This window comes from Lontra canadensis, unplaced genomic scaffold (assembly GCF_010015895.1).
Source record: "Lontra canadensis isolate GAN:19392208 unplaced genomic scaffold, GSC_riverotter_1.0 scaffold35, whole genome shotgun sequence".
Lineage (NCBI taxonomy): Eukaryota > Metazoa > Chordata > Mammalia > Carnivora > Mustelidae > Lontra > Lontra canadensis.
The window spans coordinates 854,509-873,785 of record NW_022631029.1 but is presented as its reverse complement, the minus strand read 5'-3'; the positions used below and the strand labels follow the sequence as shown (position 1 = coordinate 873,785).

At 43.7% G+C, this 19,277-nt stretch overlaps 1 protein-coding gene across 1 annotated transcript; it reads right to left on the bottom strand.

Moving 5' to 3' along the window:
• Nucleotides 1-7,663: 7,663 nt before the first annotated feature.
• LOC116873638 (olfactory receptor 1I1) lies at nt 7,664-8,614 on the bottom strand. The gene has a single exon (XM_032867478.1). It carries the CDS (start codon nt 8,612-8,614, stop codon nt 7,664-7,666), a length of 951 nt encoding a protein of 316 aa, XP_032723369.1.
• Between the last annotated feature and the right edge of the window lie 10,663 nt (nt 8,615-19,277).

The following is a 19,277-nucleotide window of genomic DNA, read 5'->3' as shown; positions in this document are numbered from 1 at the left end:
TCCAGAGTGGATTTAAAAACCCAAGTCAGATTATGACACACCACTGCTGGAGAGTCTTTCCATGGCTGCTCACCCCACCTAGAATAAAGTGCAGATTTCCAGTAAGATTTCTGGCCTCATCTCCTTTGTTGTCCTCATTGCTCACCATCTCTTCCTGTCTGGTCCTCCTTTACACCAAACTGTATGTGTACCAGGCCCTTTGCACATGTAGTCTCCTGTCTGGGGAGCCCTGGTTCTTCTGAATTTGCCTCTTTCTCATCGTTTAGTTCCAAAAGCACCCCCTTTTTGAGTCCTCCTTGAGTCCCCACCCCTGTCCACTCATTATCACCTCACTGTGTTTCATTTCTTTGAACACTGTCCCAGATTGAAATGAATAGCTTCAGTGTTTGTTCTAGTTTATCTGGGTCCTTGTTGAAATGGGGACTCCACCATATGCATGTCTGTCTTGTTCACTGCTGAGTGTTCAGGTAGGAGATCAGGTGCTGGGTGCCAGAGGCCTGGCTAGGAGTGGGTGGCCAAGTGGCTTGCATAGAGTAGTTGTGTGTGTTTGCTAATTTTGTGTCTCAAAGTGGGTCTTTCTGTTTATTCTACTTGGAGTTTGTTGAGCTACTTGGATGTGCAGATTCATGTCTTTCATCCACTCTGGGAGGTTTTCTTGGGCCATTATTTCTTCAACTATTTTTTCTATCCCTTTCTCTTCTCTCCTTTTGGGACTCCCATTATACATATGTTTGTAGGCTTATCAGTGTTCCATGGGTCTCTCAGGTTCTGCTAATTTTTCTTGGATGTGTGTTTGGCAGGAGACATGCTGGAGAGTGGTGGGATGCACCCCAGGAGTCTTTGAGGTAGTCTTTGAGGTGGGGAGAGGTCAGGGTCAAGACAACACCTGTTCACAAGTCCCAGGAAGCGGGGACAGGAGAGGGGGACCCCTCAGGGTATGCCAGTACTTCAGAGAAGCTGGAGGCTGACATGGGGATAAGAGCAGCCCTTGGTCCCACCCATATCACATCAAATGACTAAAACCCACTCACACAGCATATCCATATTTACTTATTCATTCTTGGTAAACACTTTTGACGTTGTTTCTCTGATTTTCCTGTTGCATTTATGTGGCTCATTATTTAGCTCATCCAATTCACAGTTGGCTATGATTCTTTCTCAGCAACCAGAAATTCTTGGTAAGTGTTAATAAAATGGTTATGAATACTGAGTTTCACATTCTGTGTAGGTGGGCTTTTGGTAGTTGCTGTTGGGATTTAAGAGTGTGTGTGTGTGTATTCTCTTTCCCCCCAATGTCTCACTGGCTGCAGACATGATGTGCTGTATTTATGGTGCCTGATGGATAAATCCAGCCCTCAGAAAAATGGGGATTTGTTGAAAGAAGAAGTCCAGGTGGAGGGTGCTGGTGAGGTTTGAGCAGAGCTCTGCACATCTGTGGCAGACAGTGTGTGGATATATATCCTAGCCCCCTCACCCCTCATGTGGGATGACTGAGGGTTCATGTCCCACATCAACCCTTACAGGTCCCCATGGGACCGAGCTCCAGCTCCCCACACTGGAAACTTGAATGTCAGTACACTTTTTACTGACTTCCTTCCCTTCTGTTTCTCACTTCTGCACCGCCTCCCCCCCCACCTCCCTCTGCCTTCCAGAATTTCCTAGATCACTTCCCAAATAAACTCCCTGCACTTGAACCCTTGTCTCAGGGTCAGCTTCTAGAGGATCCCAAATGCAGACCTTCTTTCTAACCCTCAGTTTCCTTGTACATACAAAAGGAAGAAAACTCCCCCTGTTACCAAGACTGTGGGAGTGGGAATGATGGAGGCGGGGCATGTATCTGTGGGCTAAGCCTCCTGTCTGCCATCTCCCTGGGATCCTTAGTTCCTGGGAATGCAAGATGAAGAAGATCACGGGGAGCAGTCTTCCAGCTTTTGTCACTTCATGTTGTCCCTGTGCCTGAGGCTCACCTGTGTCAGGTACCTTCCAGGGTGAAGAGGCACTTGCCTGGCTGGGAGTCCGTCCTTAAAGAATCCAGGGAAGAGGTGCTTGCCCAGAGATGTCCACCAGGGTAGCATTGAGCAGCTAGAGGGGGAGAGGTGGCCAAGTCACCATGAGGCAGCTTCCTGAGGTGAGATAGGGTGTCACCTGGCAGGCATTTAGTGGGGCAGCTTATCTGGGCCAGAGCCTCCCAGTGGCCCTTGGCAAAGCCCAGCAGGCCACCCATGGAGTTGAAGCCCAGGGGCAGCAGAGCCCCTAGCCACCCTTGCGGTGCCCTCCTTCCATCAGCTGCAGGTCTGCTGGGCTCTCCTGCTGGTCAGGCCCCTGCACATGCCCAGGACACCTTCAGCAACTGGCCACCAGGAGCCATGCTAAGAGCTGCCATGGTGTCCAGCTTGCAGGATCTCTAGTTGTCCCAGAGAATGGGGAGGCAATTTGGAGAGGGGTGGCCAACCCATGGGCCGGGGCAAATGGCCCAGGGTGGGAAGGACCGGGCAGAGACCCCATGTCATTTCTTAGCTCCTTCCTCCTTTCTCCGAGGTCTCTGGGTTTGACTTCACTTCCACAGACATGCCTTGCCGAAAGTGCCTTTTTTTCCCACTTGCTGATCTACCTTTTGCCTCCCAGAGTCCCACATGGGGCTGCAGCATGACCTTGGGCAAGTCACTCACCTGGGAGGCCATTCGGCATGGTGGAGGGAAGGGTCAGGTTTTTGGGTCACACTACACTGCATTGGAATACTTCCTCTGCCCTTATCTAGCATATGACATTGGGACAGTTACTTTCCTTCTTTGAGTCTCAGTGTTTGAGTCTCCAAAATTGCTTTGAATCACCCAACAGAATCCCATGTATGGAGAAAAAAGTGTTATTGTGCTCTAATATTGACTGGGGTCACTCTGCTCCTTCAGATTCAGATAAATGGGCTCAAGCCCCTTCCAACACCCTTGCTGAGATGTTGGAGAATTACTAGATGATTGTTTACTCATGGACTCCTGTTATTGCTGAATTAAATAGCTTCATGGTGAGCTTGCTCTTCCTGGTTTCTAGGATGGGGTGCATGGGCTTCTTGCCTTGATTTCGCCAGGGTTCCCAGTTGTGTGACAGATTTTACTGAGGTTGGGGGAGTGGAGGGAGAGTTTACATTGCATATCACAGCATCTTAACCTTGACTGTTAGATGTCTCTGTTCCAACCCGGCCTACCTCCTAGAGTCTTGTCATTGCATTGCCTCCCCATCCATTCCTTTGTTCATCCATTCATTTGTTCATTCATTCATTTGCTCAGTCAACAACTATATTTTGAGTGGCTGCTGTCTGGGTTTGGGCAAGATAAAGCAAGAAAACATGGTTTCTCAGCTCTCAGCTCATAGTTAAGTGGGTGAAATAGACATTCACCAGAGAATCACACGAATGAATATAAAATCACTAATGTGATGAGAAAAATGAGGACTAGTGAATGTATTTGGGCACCTGATACAGCTGGGGTAGGGAGTGGGTGAGAGGCTTCCCTGAGGAAGTGGGATTTGCCTTGAAATCTCAAAGCTGAGGAGACATTAGCTATACAAATGTCCTGTGGCACCATCCATCCCTTCATTTTCTGGTCCTAGGATTCAGCCCATTTCACCTCTCACTGTTTGTTTCCTGTTCGTCTCTCTGCTTCTTGTCACTCCCATTTATGTGGACCAGGATTTGCAAAATAGAGCCTGTGGGCCAAATCTGGCTCTTGAACTATGACCTTTTTAAAAAATTTTAAAATGGTTGGAAACAAATCAAAAGAAAACATTTCATGAGCTACTTTTGATAACTTTGATAATTAAAACTTCAAACCTAGTGTCCATGAAGGGAGCCTTAGTGGTAACCATAGGATTAATGTGTCCAGTAATATGTAATGTTAGAAAGCTCACACTGGATGGCAGATTCAAGACAGAATTTTCTAACTCTCAGATTAATTAGTTTTTTTCCTGTGATCCTGGAGCCCAGCCAGCAGATACAGAAGGTGGAAACTTCCTCCTGGTTTCCTCTTTATGGGTGACAGTTGAAATATTTTGGTAGTTGAGATATTTGGGAACCCATGTGGGAGGATTTCTGGGGCGAGGAGAAAAAAGGAGTGAACATAGGCCAGTCACTAAAACCCACAGAGCCAGATCCATTTCTGCAATATATTTTACTTTCTTAAAAAAAAAAAAAAAAGGAAGGCACGTGTTCTATTTTGTCACTACAATTTGCAGGGAGAGAAGCACACGGAAGGTAGATATACACTGAGAATCTTTCTGAATCATTTTGATGATGTCAGCCCATTTTTTTTTTTTGCAAGAGTAAAAAAAAAGACTATTTCATGACATGTACAATGATATGAAATTCAAGTTTCAGTTTCTACTCTTTGATGTATTGTTTATGGTGGCTTCCATGTTGGAACAGCAGAGATGAGTCATTATAACAAGCTGTATGATCTCTAAAGCTGATAATTACTATCTGGCCATTTATAGAAGGTTTCTGACCCCCAAACCATGGGATGACTCATCAGTGGATTAATTATGAAACATGGGCCCTCCCTACATCCCTGCTTAATGTCATGGTCCCCCTCTGCCCTGTGGACCAAGCCCCATGGTGACTGACCACCACTGTCCTCCACAGACTCCCACACACCCCACTCCCCTCGCTGTGGGCTGGAGACACACCTCTCTGTGATTTCTCTGAACAACCCAGGCTCTGTCCCACCACGGGAACTTTGCACATGCTCTCCCTCCCAGGGGATGATTGCACCTGAGGTAGGGGAACTGGGGCAGTTTACAGCCAAGATAAATGCTTCTGAAAAAGAACAGCTTTATTTATTTTTTTCATTAAAAATTTTTTTTTTTAAATTTAATTTTATTTTTTCAGTGTTCCAAGATTCATTGTTTATGCACCACATCCAGTGCTCCATGCGATACCTGCCCTCATTAGTACCCACCACCAGGGCCACCCATCTCCTCACCCCCCTCCCTTCCAAAACCCTCAGTTTGCTTCTCAGAGTCCACAGTCTATCATGGTTCCTCTCACCCTCCGATTTCCCCCAACTCACTTCTCCTCTCCATCCAATGTCCTCTGTGTTATTCCTTATCAAAGAGCCGCTTTAAATCCAAGTTGTGAAACAGCACTGTCGCCACCTGGTGGCCATGTCCTCAAGTTGCAGCTGCAATTCTTTCAAAACGTTTGGTGTGGTTCTTGGACTTTCCTCTCCAGAACCATGTCTATGCCAGGGAACTGGAAAACGTCTGTGGAAAAATGCCCCAGATTCGGTTCTCCTGTATCTCTGAACTGAAGGCCTATTTGTATCCCACATTTCTATAATCCTCCTTTCCATCCTCGGCCTATCTCTGTGATCCCCAAACTTTAAGGCTCATATAAGCCTTATGGGTTGCTGTTAAAATTATGATTCAGTGGTTTGGGATGGTGTCTGAGTCTTCATTTCTAGCAAAATCCCTATGATGCTGATGCTTCTCGTTCATGGATCTACTTGAGTATCAGTTGCTATTTTTCTATCGAAAAGGGGTCAGTAAACTCCTTCTGCAGATAGCCAGACAGTAAATATTTTAGGCTTTGTGCACTGTAGAGTCTCTGTCAAGATTATTAAACTCTGCCCTGTAGTTTGAAAGCAGCCGTAGCTGATACATAAATTAATGGGCATGGGTGTGTTCCCATAAAACTTTGTGAGCACTACAATTAGAATTTTATAGTCTTCCCCCCCCCAACTATTTAAAAATATAAAAAAAACATCCTCAGCTCGCAGACCATACAAAAAAGGCTGTGGTTGGATTTGGCCCAAGGGTCATAGTTTACACATCCTTGCTCTAGATGCCAACTTCTAGACAGTATCATGTAATGTTAAGATCTGGGCCTTTGGGATGGGTCCTGTGTTTGAACTTTGGCAGCTTCATTTTGCAAACCTCAGCTTCCTTATCTGTAAACTAAGAACTTTTATCACCTACCTTGTAGGGTTGTTGTTTCCAAAGGGCTAGCACTCTACCCAGCATGCAATAAATCTCATTATTGTCATCACATTGAGACCCAGAAAATGAATCCATACAACTTAAATCCTTCATCTTTTCCTGCAGATGTAACCCAGACTTTTAACCAGACACGCAGTGAGTCATGGGGTTGAGGGGATGAATCTGGGTGTGGTCTTTGCATGATGCCTGGTCTTTCTAAACTCACTGTACTCATTTGCTAGGACTGCCATAACAAAAGACCACAAACCGGATGAGAGATTTATTGTCTCATGGTTCTGGGGGCCAGAAGTCAGAGATCAGGTATTAGCAGGGTTGGTTCCTTCTGGGAACTGTGAGGGAGGATCTGCTCCATGCTTCTGTCCTGGCTTCTTGTGGTTTGCTGGCACTCTCTGGCATTCCTTGGCTTGTAGAACCATCACCATCATCTCTGCCTCCATCTCCACATGGCCTTCTCCCTGTGTGTGCTTCTGTGTCCAAATTCTCCCTTTAGATAAGGTTGGCAATCATATTGCATCAGGACCCATCCTAATGACCTCATTTTTAAATTGATTACCTCTGTAAAGACCCTATTTTCAGGTAAGGTCACATTCTCAGGTCCTGGGGGGTTAGACTTTGACACATCTTTTTTGGAGGACACAATTCACCTTCCAGCACTAACTTTCCATGCGTGCCAGCCCATCCTATCTGCTTGTTTCTGATTGTGCCTATAGAATTAGATTGGGTTTGAAGTCAGGTGATGGACATCACAGGAAACACATGGACTCTGCAGGGCTTGTGTCCTCAGACAGGACTGTGTACTCCCTGCTCAGGGCCACCTGGAGAGCCTGTTAAAAAGGCAGATTGCAGGGTTCAGCGCCAACCTGAATCACAATACCTGGGAGCCAGATGTCATTGTCTCTTATGATCCAATGCATGGGAGGTGGGGGAGGTGCACATGGGAGGCCCGATTATGACAAAGATCCCCAAAGTCATGAGCACAAGAGGTGCCCACAAGGTCCTTTTGAGACAAGGCTGGTGGCTGCTGAAGCAAATAATAAGTGAGCTAATCTCAACAGGTACTTTCACTTTCCTTCTCCATGTCACTTAGGAAGCATGGTGAGGTAACTGGCTAATATGTATTGTCTTTATCAATTAAAATGGTGTAGCCAGGGGTGCCTGGGTGGCTCAGTGGGTTAAGCCTCTGCCTTCAGCTCAGGTCATGATCTCAGGGTCCTGGGATTGAGCCCCTAATTGGGCTCTCTGCTCAATGGGGAGCCTGCTTCCCAGGCCCCCTTGCCTGCCTCTCTGCCTACTTGTGATCTCTGTCTGTCAAATAAGTAAATAAATAAATCTTAAAAAAAATGGTGTAGCCAAAAAAAGGAAAAATGGTGTAGCCAATTTTTGTTCAACTGTATTAACCCAGGTAGCAATCCCATAAGCCCAATACCCCAGAGAGGACCAATTTAAGAGTTCTTTGAAGTCTTTTGATCTTCATGGGGAAAATGCACAGCTCTCCCTTTGAGTTCCCAAAGGTTTTCATTCATTTTTGTGACACATTTACCACGTTGGGCCATAATGACACATGTCTATCCCCCACTCAATTCTGAATGCCCTGAGGGGAGGGATGGGATGTATCTCTGTGTTCCCACCACACAACATTGGTTATGGAACAAGCTGAATGCCCAACAACTGTTCTACACTAGGACTGAGAGGAGACTGCTTTGCTGACGAGCTTCTTCAGGGCTGCCTTCATGTCCTTGTTCCTTAGGCTGTATATAAAGGGGTTCAACATGGGGATGACCACCCCACACATCAGGGCAGCTGCCTTGTCCTTCTGGGAGGAGGCAGGAGATGTGGGCTGCAAGTACACGGCAAAGATGGTGCCATAGAACAGTGATACCACAGTGAGGTGTGAGCCACAAGTGGAGAAGGCTTTCCACTTGCCCTGAGCAGAAGGGATCTTGAAGACTGCCCAGAAAATGCAGGTGTAAGAGAGAAGGATGCACAAGAAGGGGCTGATGCCCATGATGATGCCAAAAGCAAAAATCACTAGCTCATTGGTGTGGGTATCAGAGCAGGAGAGCTTCAACAGGGGCATGAGATCACAGAAGAAGTGGGGGATTTTGGAGTCAGCACAGAAAGTCAGCTGAGCCATGAGGCAGGTGTGCACAAGTGATTGGAGATTGGTGATCAGCCATGGGCCCCCCAACAGCAACCCACAGACACAAGGGCTCATGATGACTGAGTAGCGTAGAGGATAGACAATGGCCACGAAGCGGTCAATGGCCATCGCAGCCAGGAGGAAGCTGTCCATGGTCCCGAACAGGTGGAAGGTGTACATCTGAGCAAGGCAGCCCACAAAAGAGATGGCCTGGTTCTGGGTCCAAAGGTTCACCAGCATCTTGGGGACAGTGGTGGAAGAAAAGAAGGTATCGATGAAGGACAGGTTGGAGAGGAAGAAGTACATGGGCGTGTGGAGGCGGACATCTGTGATGATGGCCAGGACGATGAGCAGGTTCCCAAAGATGGTGACCAGGTACACAGAGAGGAACAGCCCAAAGAGGAGAGTCTGATGCTCTGGCTTTTCTGTGAGTCCCAAAAGGAGGAATTCTGAGATTGTTGTTCGATTTTTTTGATTTTTTGGTTCCATGGACAACCTGTGTCTACTGTAAAAGAAATAAAAGGGGAAAGGAAAGCAATGTAAAGCTGGGAGTCAGAGATGGAGTTCCTGTCCTGGCTCCCCATCGAGATTGAAGTTCTGTGAAGATCCATGGGTTTCTGTTTCTCTCCAAAAAACCCATCCATGCCTGAGATAGTTAGCATCTCAAAAACCGAACTCATGTGTTTAGAGGGAACTTAGACATTTGCCCATAAACAGCTTTGTGTTTTTAGTGGAGTAATGCTTCATAGAAAACAAAATTAAGCTGGATCAAACCTAAACTGAAACCCAGTAGAGGGAGAGGGAATCTTATCAGCCTCTTTTCTTCCTTGTCTTCCTTTCCCTTTATCCTCTCTTTCCTCCCCTCCTTCCATTTCATCCTTCCTTCACATGTTACAATTTTTGCATCTGTTTCAGGTTAATGACCAAGGATACAAGGACAGATAACACTTCTCCTCTGTTTCCAGTGATGGCCAAATTTATTTGGGGGCATTTATGATCTTCTACCACGTCATCACTACAGTAAACCCACTCTCATCCTTTGTGAGACAGCACCCAGTATATGTTTGGGAGGACACAGAGACCATGACCACGGATGAACCCAGAAAGCTGGTTAAATGGAGATTTTAAAGAAAACTTTCATGGTAAAAAAGAATATCTGGAGGTCTAAAACTAATGGTCTTTTGGAAGTACATTTTGTCATTAGTAGTAGTTTTGCAGGACAAAAAAAATTTTATACTTTCTTATGTTCTAGAGAGGCTGTCACTAGCAGTTGGAATACTTTTATACCCTCAGGAAAATATACATTGTTATAGAATGTCAAACAGCATTTAAGAAGTTTATTCAAAAGAAAACTCCCAGACATAGTCCAGATGGTTCAAAAGTAAGCTGGTTTCTTAAAAATGACAACAATGTGCCCAAATCCCTGTTTGATGGAAAGCAAAGTGTGCCATGTGCTTACTCCTGTAGGAACTATGATGACAAGAAAAGTGAGTTTATAAAATGAATGGATATGAAAACAGTGACCAATGTGAGACCAACAGTTAAAGAAATGCCCACATGTAGGCATGTTGTGATAATATTCTCATTCACCCATTTAACACTGGTATGGCCCTGGTTTTATTTTCCCAGGTATTTAGAAGGGAATTGGGAGTTCATCCTAGACCACTGTAATCTGTAGAATCAGAGATGACTTTTGAGTTAGTCTCTGCTTTGGCTTCAGCTGTTTGGGACTTAGGAGAAACTTCATGTTAAAGATGCAAAGAAAGCATGTGTTTATCCCATCCACACGAGACCACCAAAGCCTGGTTGCATTTGCCTTTCCAAGTCTCCATCTCCTGATATGCACAGCGATTCTTCCTTTCACTTGATGAACATTTACAGAGAGTGTGTTAGGGGTCATATAGTTCTCTTATGATACATGGATGATATAGGTAAGGCCCAGCATGGCACGACTCACTACAGTTTTTTTTAAAGTTCAGATGCATTTTTCCCCATTTTATTTCTTTTCAGTGTTCCAAAATTCATTGTTTATGTGCTATACCCAGTGGTCCATGCAATACATGCCCTCCATAACACCCACCACCAGGCTCTCCCAACCCCCTACCCCACCTTCCCTCCAAAACCCTGTTTGTTCTCAGAGTCCATAGTCTCTCATGGTTTGTGTCCCCCTCCACTTTCCCCATCTCACTTCTCCTCTCCATCTCCCAATGTCCTCCATGTTATTCCTTATGCTTCACAAGTAAGTGAAACCATATTTTTATAAAATCTCAATATTGACTCTTTTCAGCAAAGAGAGGATCTTCTTTAACTCATTGCTTAACTGGTTGGGTCCCCATGGCTTAAAAGCAATTGTGGACAAGAAAACAACAGAGGCATTTTGTGACCATATCTGTAGAGTGTTGAGACTTTCTTTTCTTCCTCTTCTTCTTCTCCTCTTTCTTCTTCTTCTTCCCCTCCTCTTCCTCCTCCTCCTCCTTCTTCTCCTTCTTTCTCTTCCTCTTCTTTTTTAAAGATTTATTTATTTGAGAGAGAGAGAGAGAGAGAGCGAGAGCGAGCTGGAGGGAGGCACAAAGGGAGATGGAGAAACTCAAGCAGATTCTGTGTTGAGCACAGAGCCTGATGCAGGTCTTGATCTTAAGACCCATGAAGTCATGGCCTGAGCTAAAACCAAGATCTGGGCACTTAACTGACAGTACCACCCAGGTGTGTGGAGTGTTGAGCCTTCTTAGGAATTACAGCTTCTTTATGCACAGTGGGAGATGGTGTTGGCCACACCTGAGAATGAGGAGTCAGGCTGAAAGCGATGCTAGGGGCCCTCAGCTTGCACCTGCACCATAACCCATCTGGACAGATTTATTTTTGCTCTCTCACATGTCATTGCTTCTCTGAGTGCATTTCATGAGGAGAAGCATTTCAAAGCTAAACTCTGCTGTCAACACTTGCTAGGAAAACTGTTCAGTCACAAGCATCTAAAATTATTGCCGCTTCCTGATGGCGCACGGGAGAAGAATGAGGCTGTAAGAGAGCTGTAAGTCAGCTGCAAGGAAGAGGGAGCAGGGATCGACAGTAGAAAAGACTGTTGCCCTGAACAACTTCTCAGTTCCATGTTTATTAGATATAGACAGTAATCAACAGAGGAGCCAAATAAGGCTACACATTAATCATATGCCTTATAGATAAACAAGAAGGAAGGCAAAGTATATCTGGTCAAGCAATGTAAGTTTATAGTTGAGCAAGCACATTCAAAGGGATCATCTAATTAGCCACAGGTGCTCTCTGGAGAAGGAGATAATGGAAAAATGAAGCAGGTGACCTTCCGCTCTGAGCGGGCCGGCCATCTTCAGAGGCCTGTTGCCAGTACATGTTTTTCTTAAGACTGTATCTAAGCATGCTTGGTAACTAGTATAATTCCCTTAAGTTATATTTTAAGGAATATATTGTTCTTAGGGACAGTTGCAATTATCTTCCCTCTGCCCATCAAGGAATGCTAGTCTCCAGAAAGATTTATGGTGAGCTGAAAGGGGGCAGGATGTACATGGGAGAACACAGTAGGTGGACAGGTGTGTATAGGAGAGGTGATAGGTGACTCTGAGGTGTTGTGGGAACAAGGGGAGGGATGCAGATATCTGCCAGGACCCTCGGAGGTGGAAGAGGTGCCGAAAGGGGGCTTTCAGGAAGGGAAGCAGTGTAATCTCCTCTTTGCTAACCTCAAGAGGTCTCTAGCCAAACCTCTTACTACTTACCACGATTTTTCAGAGGACTCTTTGAGGCTTCGTAAGGTAATGCTCAGGTTCTCTGGGCTGCATATGTAACTGAGAGTCCCTTCCTGGCAACACATTTCAGCTGTCCTTGGTTGTTGAGATGAAGTCCTTGGTTGCACTAGAGTGGTAGTCCTCAACATTGATCTGCATCAGTGTCTCCCAGAGGGCTGGAGATATGCCCTGGAGTGTCTGTGGTGGGGCTTGAAAATCAGCACTTCTAGGAAGTTCCTAGGGATGCTGCTGCTGCTAGCCAGGGGACCACATCTGGAGAACCGCCACCCACAGTGGAGAGAGCTGTTTTTCAATCTCTCCCATGTGTGTGGGTGTCCCTCAACTGCAGACCCTAACTATTCTTTCTTCTCATGACCTGCTACAGAGGTGTGTCCCCTGCGACCTCTATCCACCCAGAGGGTATAGAATTGGACTCAGACACTTCTCTTTCTTTGGGTATCCAGAAAAGGAAGGATTTCCTCTTCCTCAGTCCCATCCAGCTCATTTCCCTTCCCCATCCCTCACTCACTTACCAGGATGGTGTCACCGAGAAGATGGTCCTGGCAAACCTCCTCCTCCACTGACTTCCAGGGGATCCTGAGGTCAGTGCTAAGCCTTCAGGAAGGACAGAGGGAGACCACTCAAGTTGTGATGGCTGGGGCAAACTTGATGTCTGGGGTGGGGGGAATGATGTGGCAGGTGAGCAGGGGGCCAGGGATGCAGTAGGATATTTGCAGTTTGGGGGCTCTTGGGGACTCTATCCCCATGGCTCCTTGTTAAGAAGGAAAATGCTAGTTGCTTTGTTTCCACAAACATGTGGCTTATTCCCTGGGGTATGTGCACTCTTGGATGATGGAGAGGTGAGGAGATGGAAAAGTCACCAGGGATTCATTCTCACTGGACACCCCTCAAAATCCTCTCCTAGCCCAGACTGAGCCTCATAGCAGTTCCTAGACAGGGAGGTCTGGTGGTCCAAACCCTCCACAGGGCACTCAGATGCCTGAATCAGTGTCCTTTCATTATATACATTATCTATAAGGAATTCTACAAGGAAGAGAATTTATGCAGTCTAGTTTGCCAAGGAAAGCTTCTAGAAGGTTAGAAAGAAAAGTCAATAAGGTCAAATGAATGACTTTATCAAACAATTCCTGTCATATTCCATAGGTCAGATGCTGTGCTTGACACTGGGGCTTTGAACCACATGCTTGTTAAAAATACCTTCCTGTCAGCCACATGCAGGGCTCAGCATTCATTAACCCTACCAAGTGCACTTTGCATGGGGATTAGGGAATCTCTGTTCTACTCTTCCACCAACAACATTGGTGAGCCTTTGTTGGGGTGCTCACATCATGACCCCAATTTCTGCTGCCCTATCTCCTGGAACCCTTTTATTTTTACCTTTTCTTCTATTAGCTTTCTGTTGTATTTAAAAATTTCTTTTAAAATGTGTACAGTCTAGGTCCCCATCCCTCCAGTTCTGAACAAGCCACCTCAATGGATTGCCCCATTAATGATTTTTTTTTAAAAGACTTTATTTATTTATTTGACAGACAGAGATCACAAGTAGGCAGAGAGGCAGGCCAAGAGAGAGAGGAGGAAGCAGGCTCCCCACTGAGCAGAGAGCCCGATGCGGGACTCAATCCCAGGACCCTGAGATCATGACCTGAGCCGAAGGCAGAGGCTTAACCCACTGAGCCACCCAGGCGCTCCCTATTAATGATTTCTTATGTAACCTTCCAGAGTTTCTTTACACACACACACGCACACTCACTCTCTCTCTCTTTCTCTCTCTTACCTCTTTTTGTACATAAAAGTAGCATATTATAATACTGTTCTGAATCTTGCATTTTTTACTTAGTATTTTTTTTAGTTTTTTTAACAATTTTTTTTTTTAAGATTTTATTTATTTACTTGACAGGGAGAGATCACAAGTAGACAGAGAGGCAGGCAGAGAGAGAGAGAGAGAGGGAAACAGGCTCCCTGCTGAGCAGAGAGCCCGATGCGGGACTCGATCCCAGGATCCTGGGATCATGACCCGAGCCGAAGGCAGCGGCTTAACCCACTGAGCCACCCAGGCGCCCTTTTTAGTTTTTTTAAAAATTAATTTCAGAGGTAGAATTAAGTGATTCATCAGTGCAGAAAACACACAGTACTTATCTCCTCCCCCTTACTTAATTTATTTTGGTGGTATTTTCATATCCTTAATTTTTCTACAGTTCTTTATTTCCCATCAAATAGATGGTGCCACAGTCTATGTCATCAGTTTTCTTTTGATGAATGTTTCCAGTATTTGCTAAAATGAATACTTTGTACATGTATTATTTCACACTATAGCTTTGTCATGTCCAACAGGTATAATAATATAATATAATATAATAATATAATATAATGGAATCACACATTTTGTAGGCTTTTGATAAAGCTTGGCTTTTTACACTTAGTGTAATCTTGATAGACAACCAACTTGTTGCACACAGCAGTCGTTCCTTCCTTTTTATGACAAGTAGTATCCATAGTATAGACGACCTGTAATGTGTTTTCCAGTCATTCACTGAAAGTTGTCTCCAATATGGCTATTACAAAGAAAGCGGTTATGAACATTCATGTGCAGGTTTTTGTGTGGACATACATTTTCACATCTCTGAGAGTATGAGTGCTAGGTTTATAAGTGTATATTTAAATTTTTAAGAAACTATAGGTATGAATATATATTTTATATACACATATATTTGTAAGAAACTAGATATAAAACTGTATATATTGGGGCCCCTGGTTGGCTCAGTGGATTAAGCCCCTGCCTTTGGCTCAGGTCGTGATCTCTGGGTCCTGGGATCGAGTCCCATATCGGGCTTTCTGCTCAGCGGGGAGCCTGCTTCCCCCTCTCTCTCTGCCTGCCTCTCTGCCTACTTGTGATCTCTCTCTCTGTCAACTAAATAAAATCTTTAAAAACTGTATATATTTTATCAATCATTTATCACCTATCTATAATCTATTTATCTATCATCTATCTATATCAATCATCTATCTAGTACCCTTAAACCCCTTTATGACTCCACCTTCTTATTCATCTCTTCTCTTCAAAGATAACCACTTTCTGGATTTCTAATACCTTAGATTAATGTGCTTTTTCTTGAACATTATTTAAACACAGTCATGTATACCTTTTTTTTCATGTTGTCTATTACTTAACATTATACTTGTGAGAGTCATTACAGTTGCTGTGTATAAGACAAGTATAACTTGGTTAAGATATTTTGAATTGAGTTTCTTTTTCTTGGAAAGGATTCCCAAAATTGATATCCAGTGTTTGAGTGAGCATGATAAACAAAATACTCCAAAGGCCTGAGAATCTACTCCATAGGTGCTCAGTAAACATTCTCCGTGAGATCTTGGCTCAGTCAGTTGGAAGAGGTAGAGCTCAGTCTCTTGGGTCTATTTCCATGCTACTAGGCACCCTCTCCTGTATATGCCTGCTGGTCTCTGGGAAGGCTGGGAGGCAGAAAAGTGTAGTGGTTAAACTCAGACAAGACTTAGCTCTGCCACTTATTGGATGTGAGATCCTCGGGAAGTATTAAATACAACCGAGCCTTTCTTTCCTCACCTGAGATATGAGGATGATACTTACTCACTTCGCAGGCAGGTTGTGAGGTTTGTATGGCACAATGTATGTCAAGTGCTTAGGGTAGCTATTACATTCAATCAGCCCTCAGTAAAAGTGCCTGTGGTTATTGCACTGTAGCTCCTTGGTGGTTTCTAGAACTCAGAAGGCTTGCTTGTGTTTCCAGCACCCGACATGTTGGCCCAGATCTCAACTGACAGTGTTGCATTCTCCAAGTCATAGCCCTTAGTCAGATCTAGCCAAGAAGGGGTAAAGTCTGACTGAGGAAAAGAGGAAGAGAAAGGCTATTCTGATCAGTTTGACTGATTATGGCCAGGTATATAGTCAATGAGGAACTGATTCATGTGAAACAAAGTAGAAAGTTTGGAGGGGCGGGAGGTGGGAGGTTGGGTGAGCCTGGTGGTGGGTATTATGGAGGGCACGGATTGCATGGAGCACTGGGTGTGGTGCATTAACAATGAATTCTGGAACACTGAAAAGAAATTTAAAAAAAAGAAAGAAAGAAAAAAGAAAAAAAAGAAAAAGAAAAAAAGAGAAAGTCTCAGACTGTGCTTCTTCTTAATTTTGATTGTTGCTGTTGGTCAATATGGAGCTCCTAAGTAGAAGTCATAGTTGTAAAGAAGAACACTGAGCAAAGATTTTTCCTGGTTCTGCTGCAAAGCTGGCAAAGCTGGCCAATTGCCATGTAACTCTGACTTTGTACCTTCATACCTCTGGGCTTCTAGAGGCTGATGCCTTGGAGAGATGTGTGTGGGGGTGTTGGGCCATTTTATAATAATAGACACACACACCTTTAAGGATGTATTGCTGTAGTCGGGCACCTTTGGTTTTTCTATTGACAACAGTGAGCTGAACAGGAAGAGCTCTGGCTTTGCAAACAGACCACAGTTAGAATATCACCCCTATTCCTTACTTGTTGCAAAAATGTAAGCAAGTGGTGTCACCTTTTGAGTCTCAGTTTCTTTAGCTGTCAAAAATAAACTTTCTTTAGCTGTGAAATTATTGCTGTTCGTTTCTCAGGACTGTTTCTGTGCATCCTCCTACCTCCCAAGTCTTGATCCTTTGTCCTGAAAGGGTATTCAGTACACTCTCAGTGCATCCCACTCAGAACTGCCTCGCCCTGCATGCTGTTTAAGTCTGGAATCTTCCTTCTTCCTTGGTCAGTGCACCAACGTCTGCTGATCATTTCTAATGATGACCTCTTTTGACAGTTTACTCTGTTGTTCTCTCCATTTTGCTCCCTACTGCTGCCATCTTCTGACAGAAATAAGCACCCAAGATCTTGTCTTAGTATCTGCTTTTGGGAGAACCCAAGTTAACAAACCATGGAACTTAGATCTCCGCCAGCCTAAGTATACATACACAAACACATAAGCACACATCCACATACACACATTTCTGCAAATGTATCCAACCATTGATAAGGTCAATAGAAATCCATCAAGTCCCTTACTCTTCTGATATAGATATCATTTGGTAGATGTTTTGTGAGCTCATAGCCTGAGGAAGAGGACAGACATATAAACAAAGAACTCCAGTATACAGAAATAAGCATTATAGTTGAGTGCAAGTGGCAGAGAGAAGAGATTGAGTCTGGTTACTGCTTTATTCTCACTTCTGGAGGAATGTCAGTGCTCAACTGATATTTGTGAGATAAAAGAATGAGTGAATGAATAAATGGAGGTCTCTAAAGTATTAGATATTGGAGGAAGGAGCAACTCATGTACCTGAAAAGACCAGGGAATGCTTCACAAATGTGGTGATGTGAGTAAGGTCTTGAAAGAGAAGAGAATGTTTGTGTATGTATATTGTGTGGGCATAGGTGTATGTGTACATATGAGTACATGTGTGTGTAGGTGAGTGTGCACACATGACTGTGTATTGTGTGGGCATATGTGTATATGAGTACACGTGTGCATGTGAATGTGCACATATGTGTGTATTTGTATTGTGTGGGCATATGTGAGTGTGTGTGTATTAGCTTCCTAGGGCTGCCATTACAAAGTATGGCACACTGGATGCTTAAGCAACACTTTTATTTTCTCACCGTTCTGTAGGTTGGAAGTGTGAGATCAAGGAGTCAGCAGGGCTGGTTTCTCCTGAAGCTTCTCTCCTGCAATTGTGGCTGGCCGTCTTCTCCCTCTGTCCTCACATACTTCTCTCTCTGTAACCGTCCATGTCTTAATCTCTTATTATAAGGACACCAACTATATTGGATTACTCATCTAGTGGCCCATTCATATGACTTCAGTTTACCTTAATTAGCTCTTTTAATACTTTATCTCCAAATACAGTAACATTATGAGGTACTGGGGGTTAAGACTTCAGTGTATGAATTTTGGGAGGACACAATTCAGCCCTTAGTATTGTACACATGCGTGCATAAGTGTGTATGTGGATATGTGCTTATGTGTGTATTTATATATATGTATGTGTGGTGGGTGGGCATGTCTATGTATGCATATGAATGTCTAGACTTAAATGTTTGTATATGTATACTTATGTATGTACATACTTATATATGTGTACCTGTGTGTATGTGTGTGAATGTGTACATGTGTGTGTTGTGTGGACATTATGTGTATATATGAGTCTATATTTGTGTATATGAACGTGTGCATCTATCTGTGTCTGCGTGTGTTAGAACATTCCAAGCAGAGGAAACAGCATGTGTAAAAAACCATGCTGTCTTTGGAGAATTTTGCAGTTTGTTTCCTTCAACTCTTGGCCCATATGCATACTTTTTGGAGCTTGGTTGGAAATGCACAGAGCATATTACTTTCCTCCGAGCTTACTCCTGCCTAACATTTTGTGCTCACTCTCCTCTCTACTGTCATACAATCTTTCTGATTACCACTTCAAAGGCTGTTTAATATTCCATGGAGTGCACAAACAGTGATTTACTCAACCTTTTTGTTGCTTTTTAAAATTGTAGATAAGGTTGAGATAACCACTTAAAATTGTTTCCTTTTTTTTGAATTATTTCTTTATGATAACTTTTCCAAAGTGGAATTACTGGATCAAAAGTAGAGAACATTTTTTTATAGCTTTTGACAAAGCTAGTGCATTCCAAATGTTGTAACAGTTTATCCCATCATTCCACTTACCAAAAGTTTTACTACTAGTTTATAAAACATTGTACTAATTTATTAGAGGTTTTTTTTTTATCTTTTAAAAATATTTTATTTACTTATTTGAAGGAGAGAGAGAGAGAGAGAACATGACCTTGATACCAGGACCCAACCGCTATCATATTTCTAATACCACAGGTTAGTTTTGCTTTTGGAACTTTACAGAAATACAATCATACCAAATCATCCAGATACTTTTATGCCTGGCTTCTTTCCCTCCACATAATGCTTGAGGAAATGCCCATTGCTGTCTGAGTAAGTAGTTGTTCATTTGTATTGCCATACTCCACTGCACGAATATATCACACCACCATTATCTATGTGCTATTGTTGGACATTTGGATTGTTTCAGCTTTGAGGTATTATAAATAATGCTGTAAGGGGCATTCCGTTTTATGCCTTTTAGATACATACCTTTTGGGTTTTGAACTATGGAATGTAATCCTACTTTAAAATTAAATCAAAATTTGAAGTAATGAACAAATCAGTGTTTCTTTAGGTTTCTTGCTGAAAAACAGTACAAAGTGTACAAATACATGCTTGCATGTAAACTTTTTTTTTTTTTTTGAGGAGAGGGGTGCAGAAGGAGAGGGAAAGAATCTTAAGTAGGCTCCATGCCCAGTGCGAGCCTGTCGTGGGGGGTTCAATCT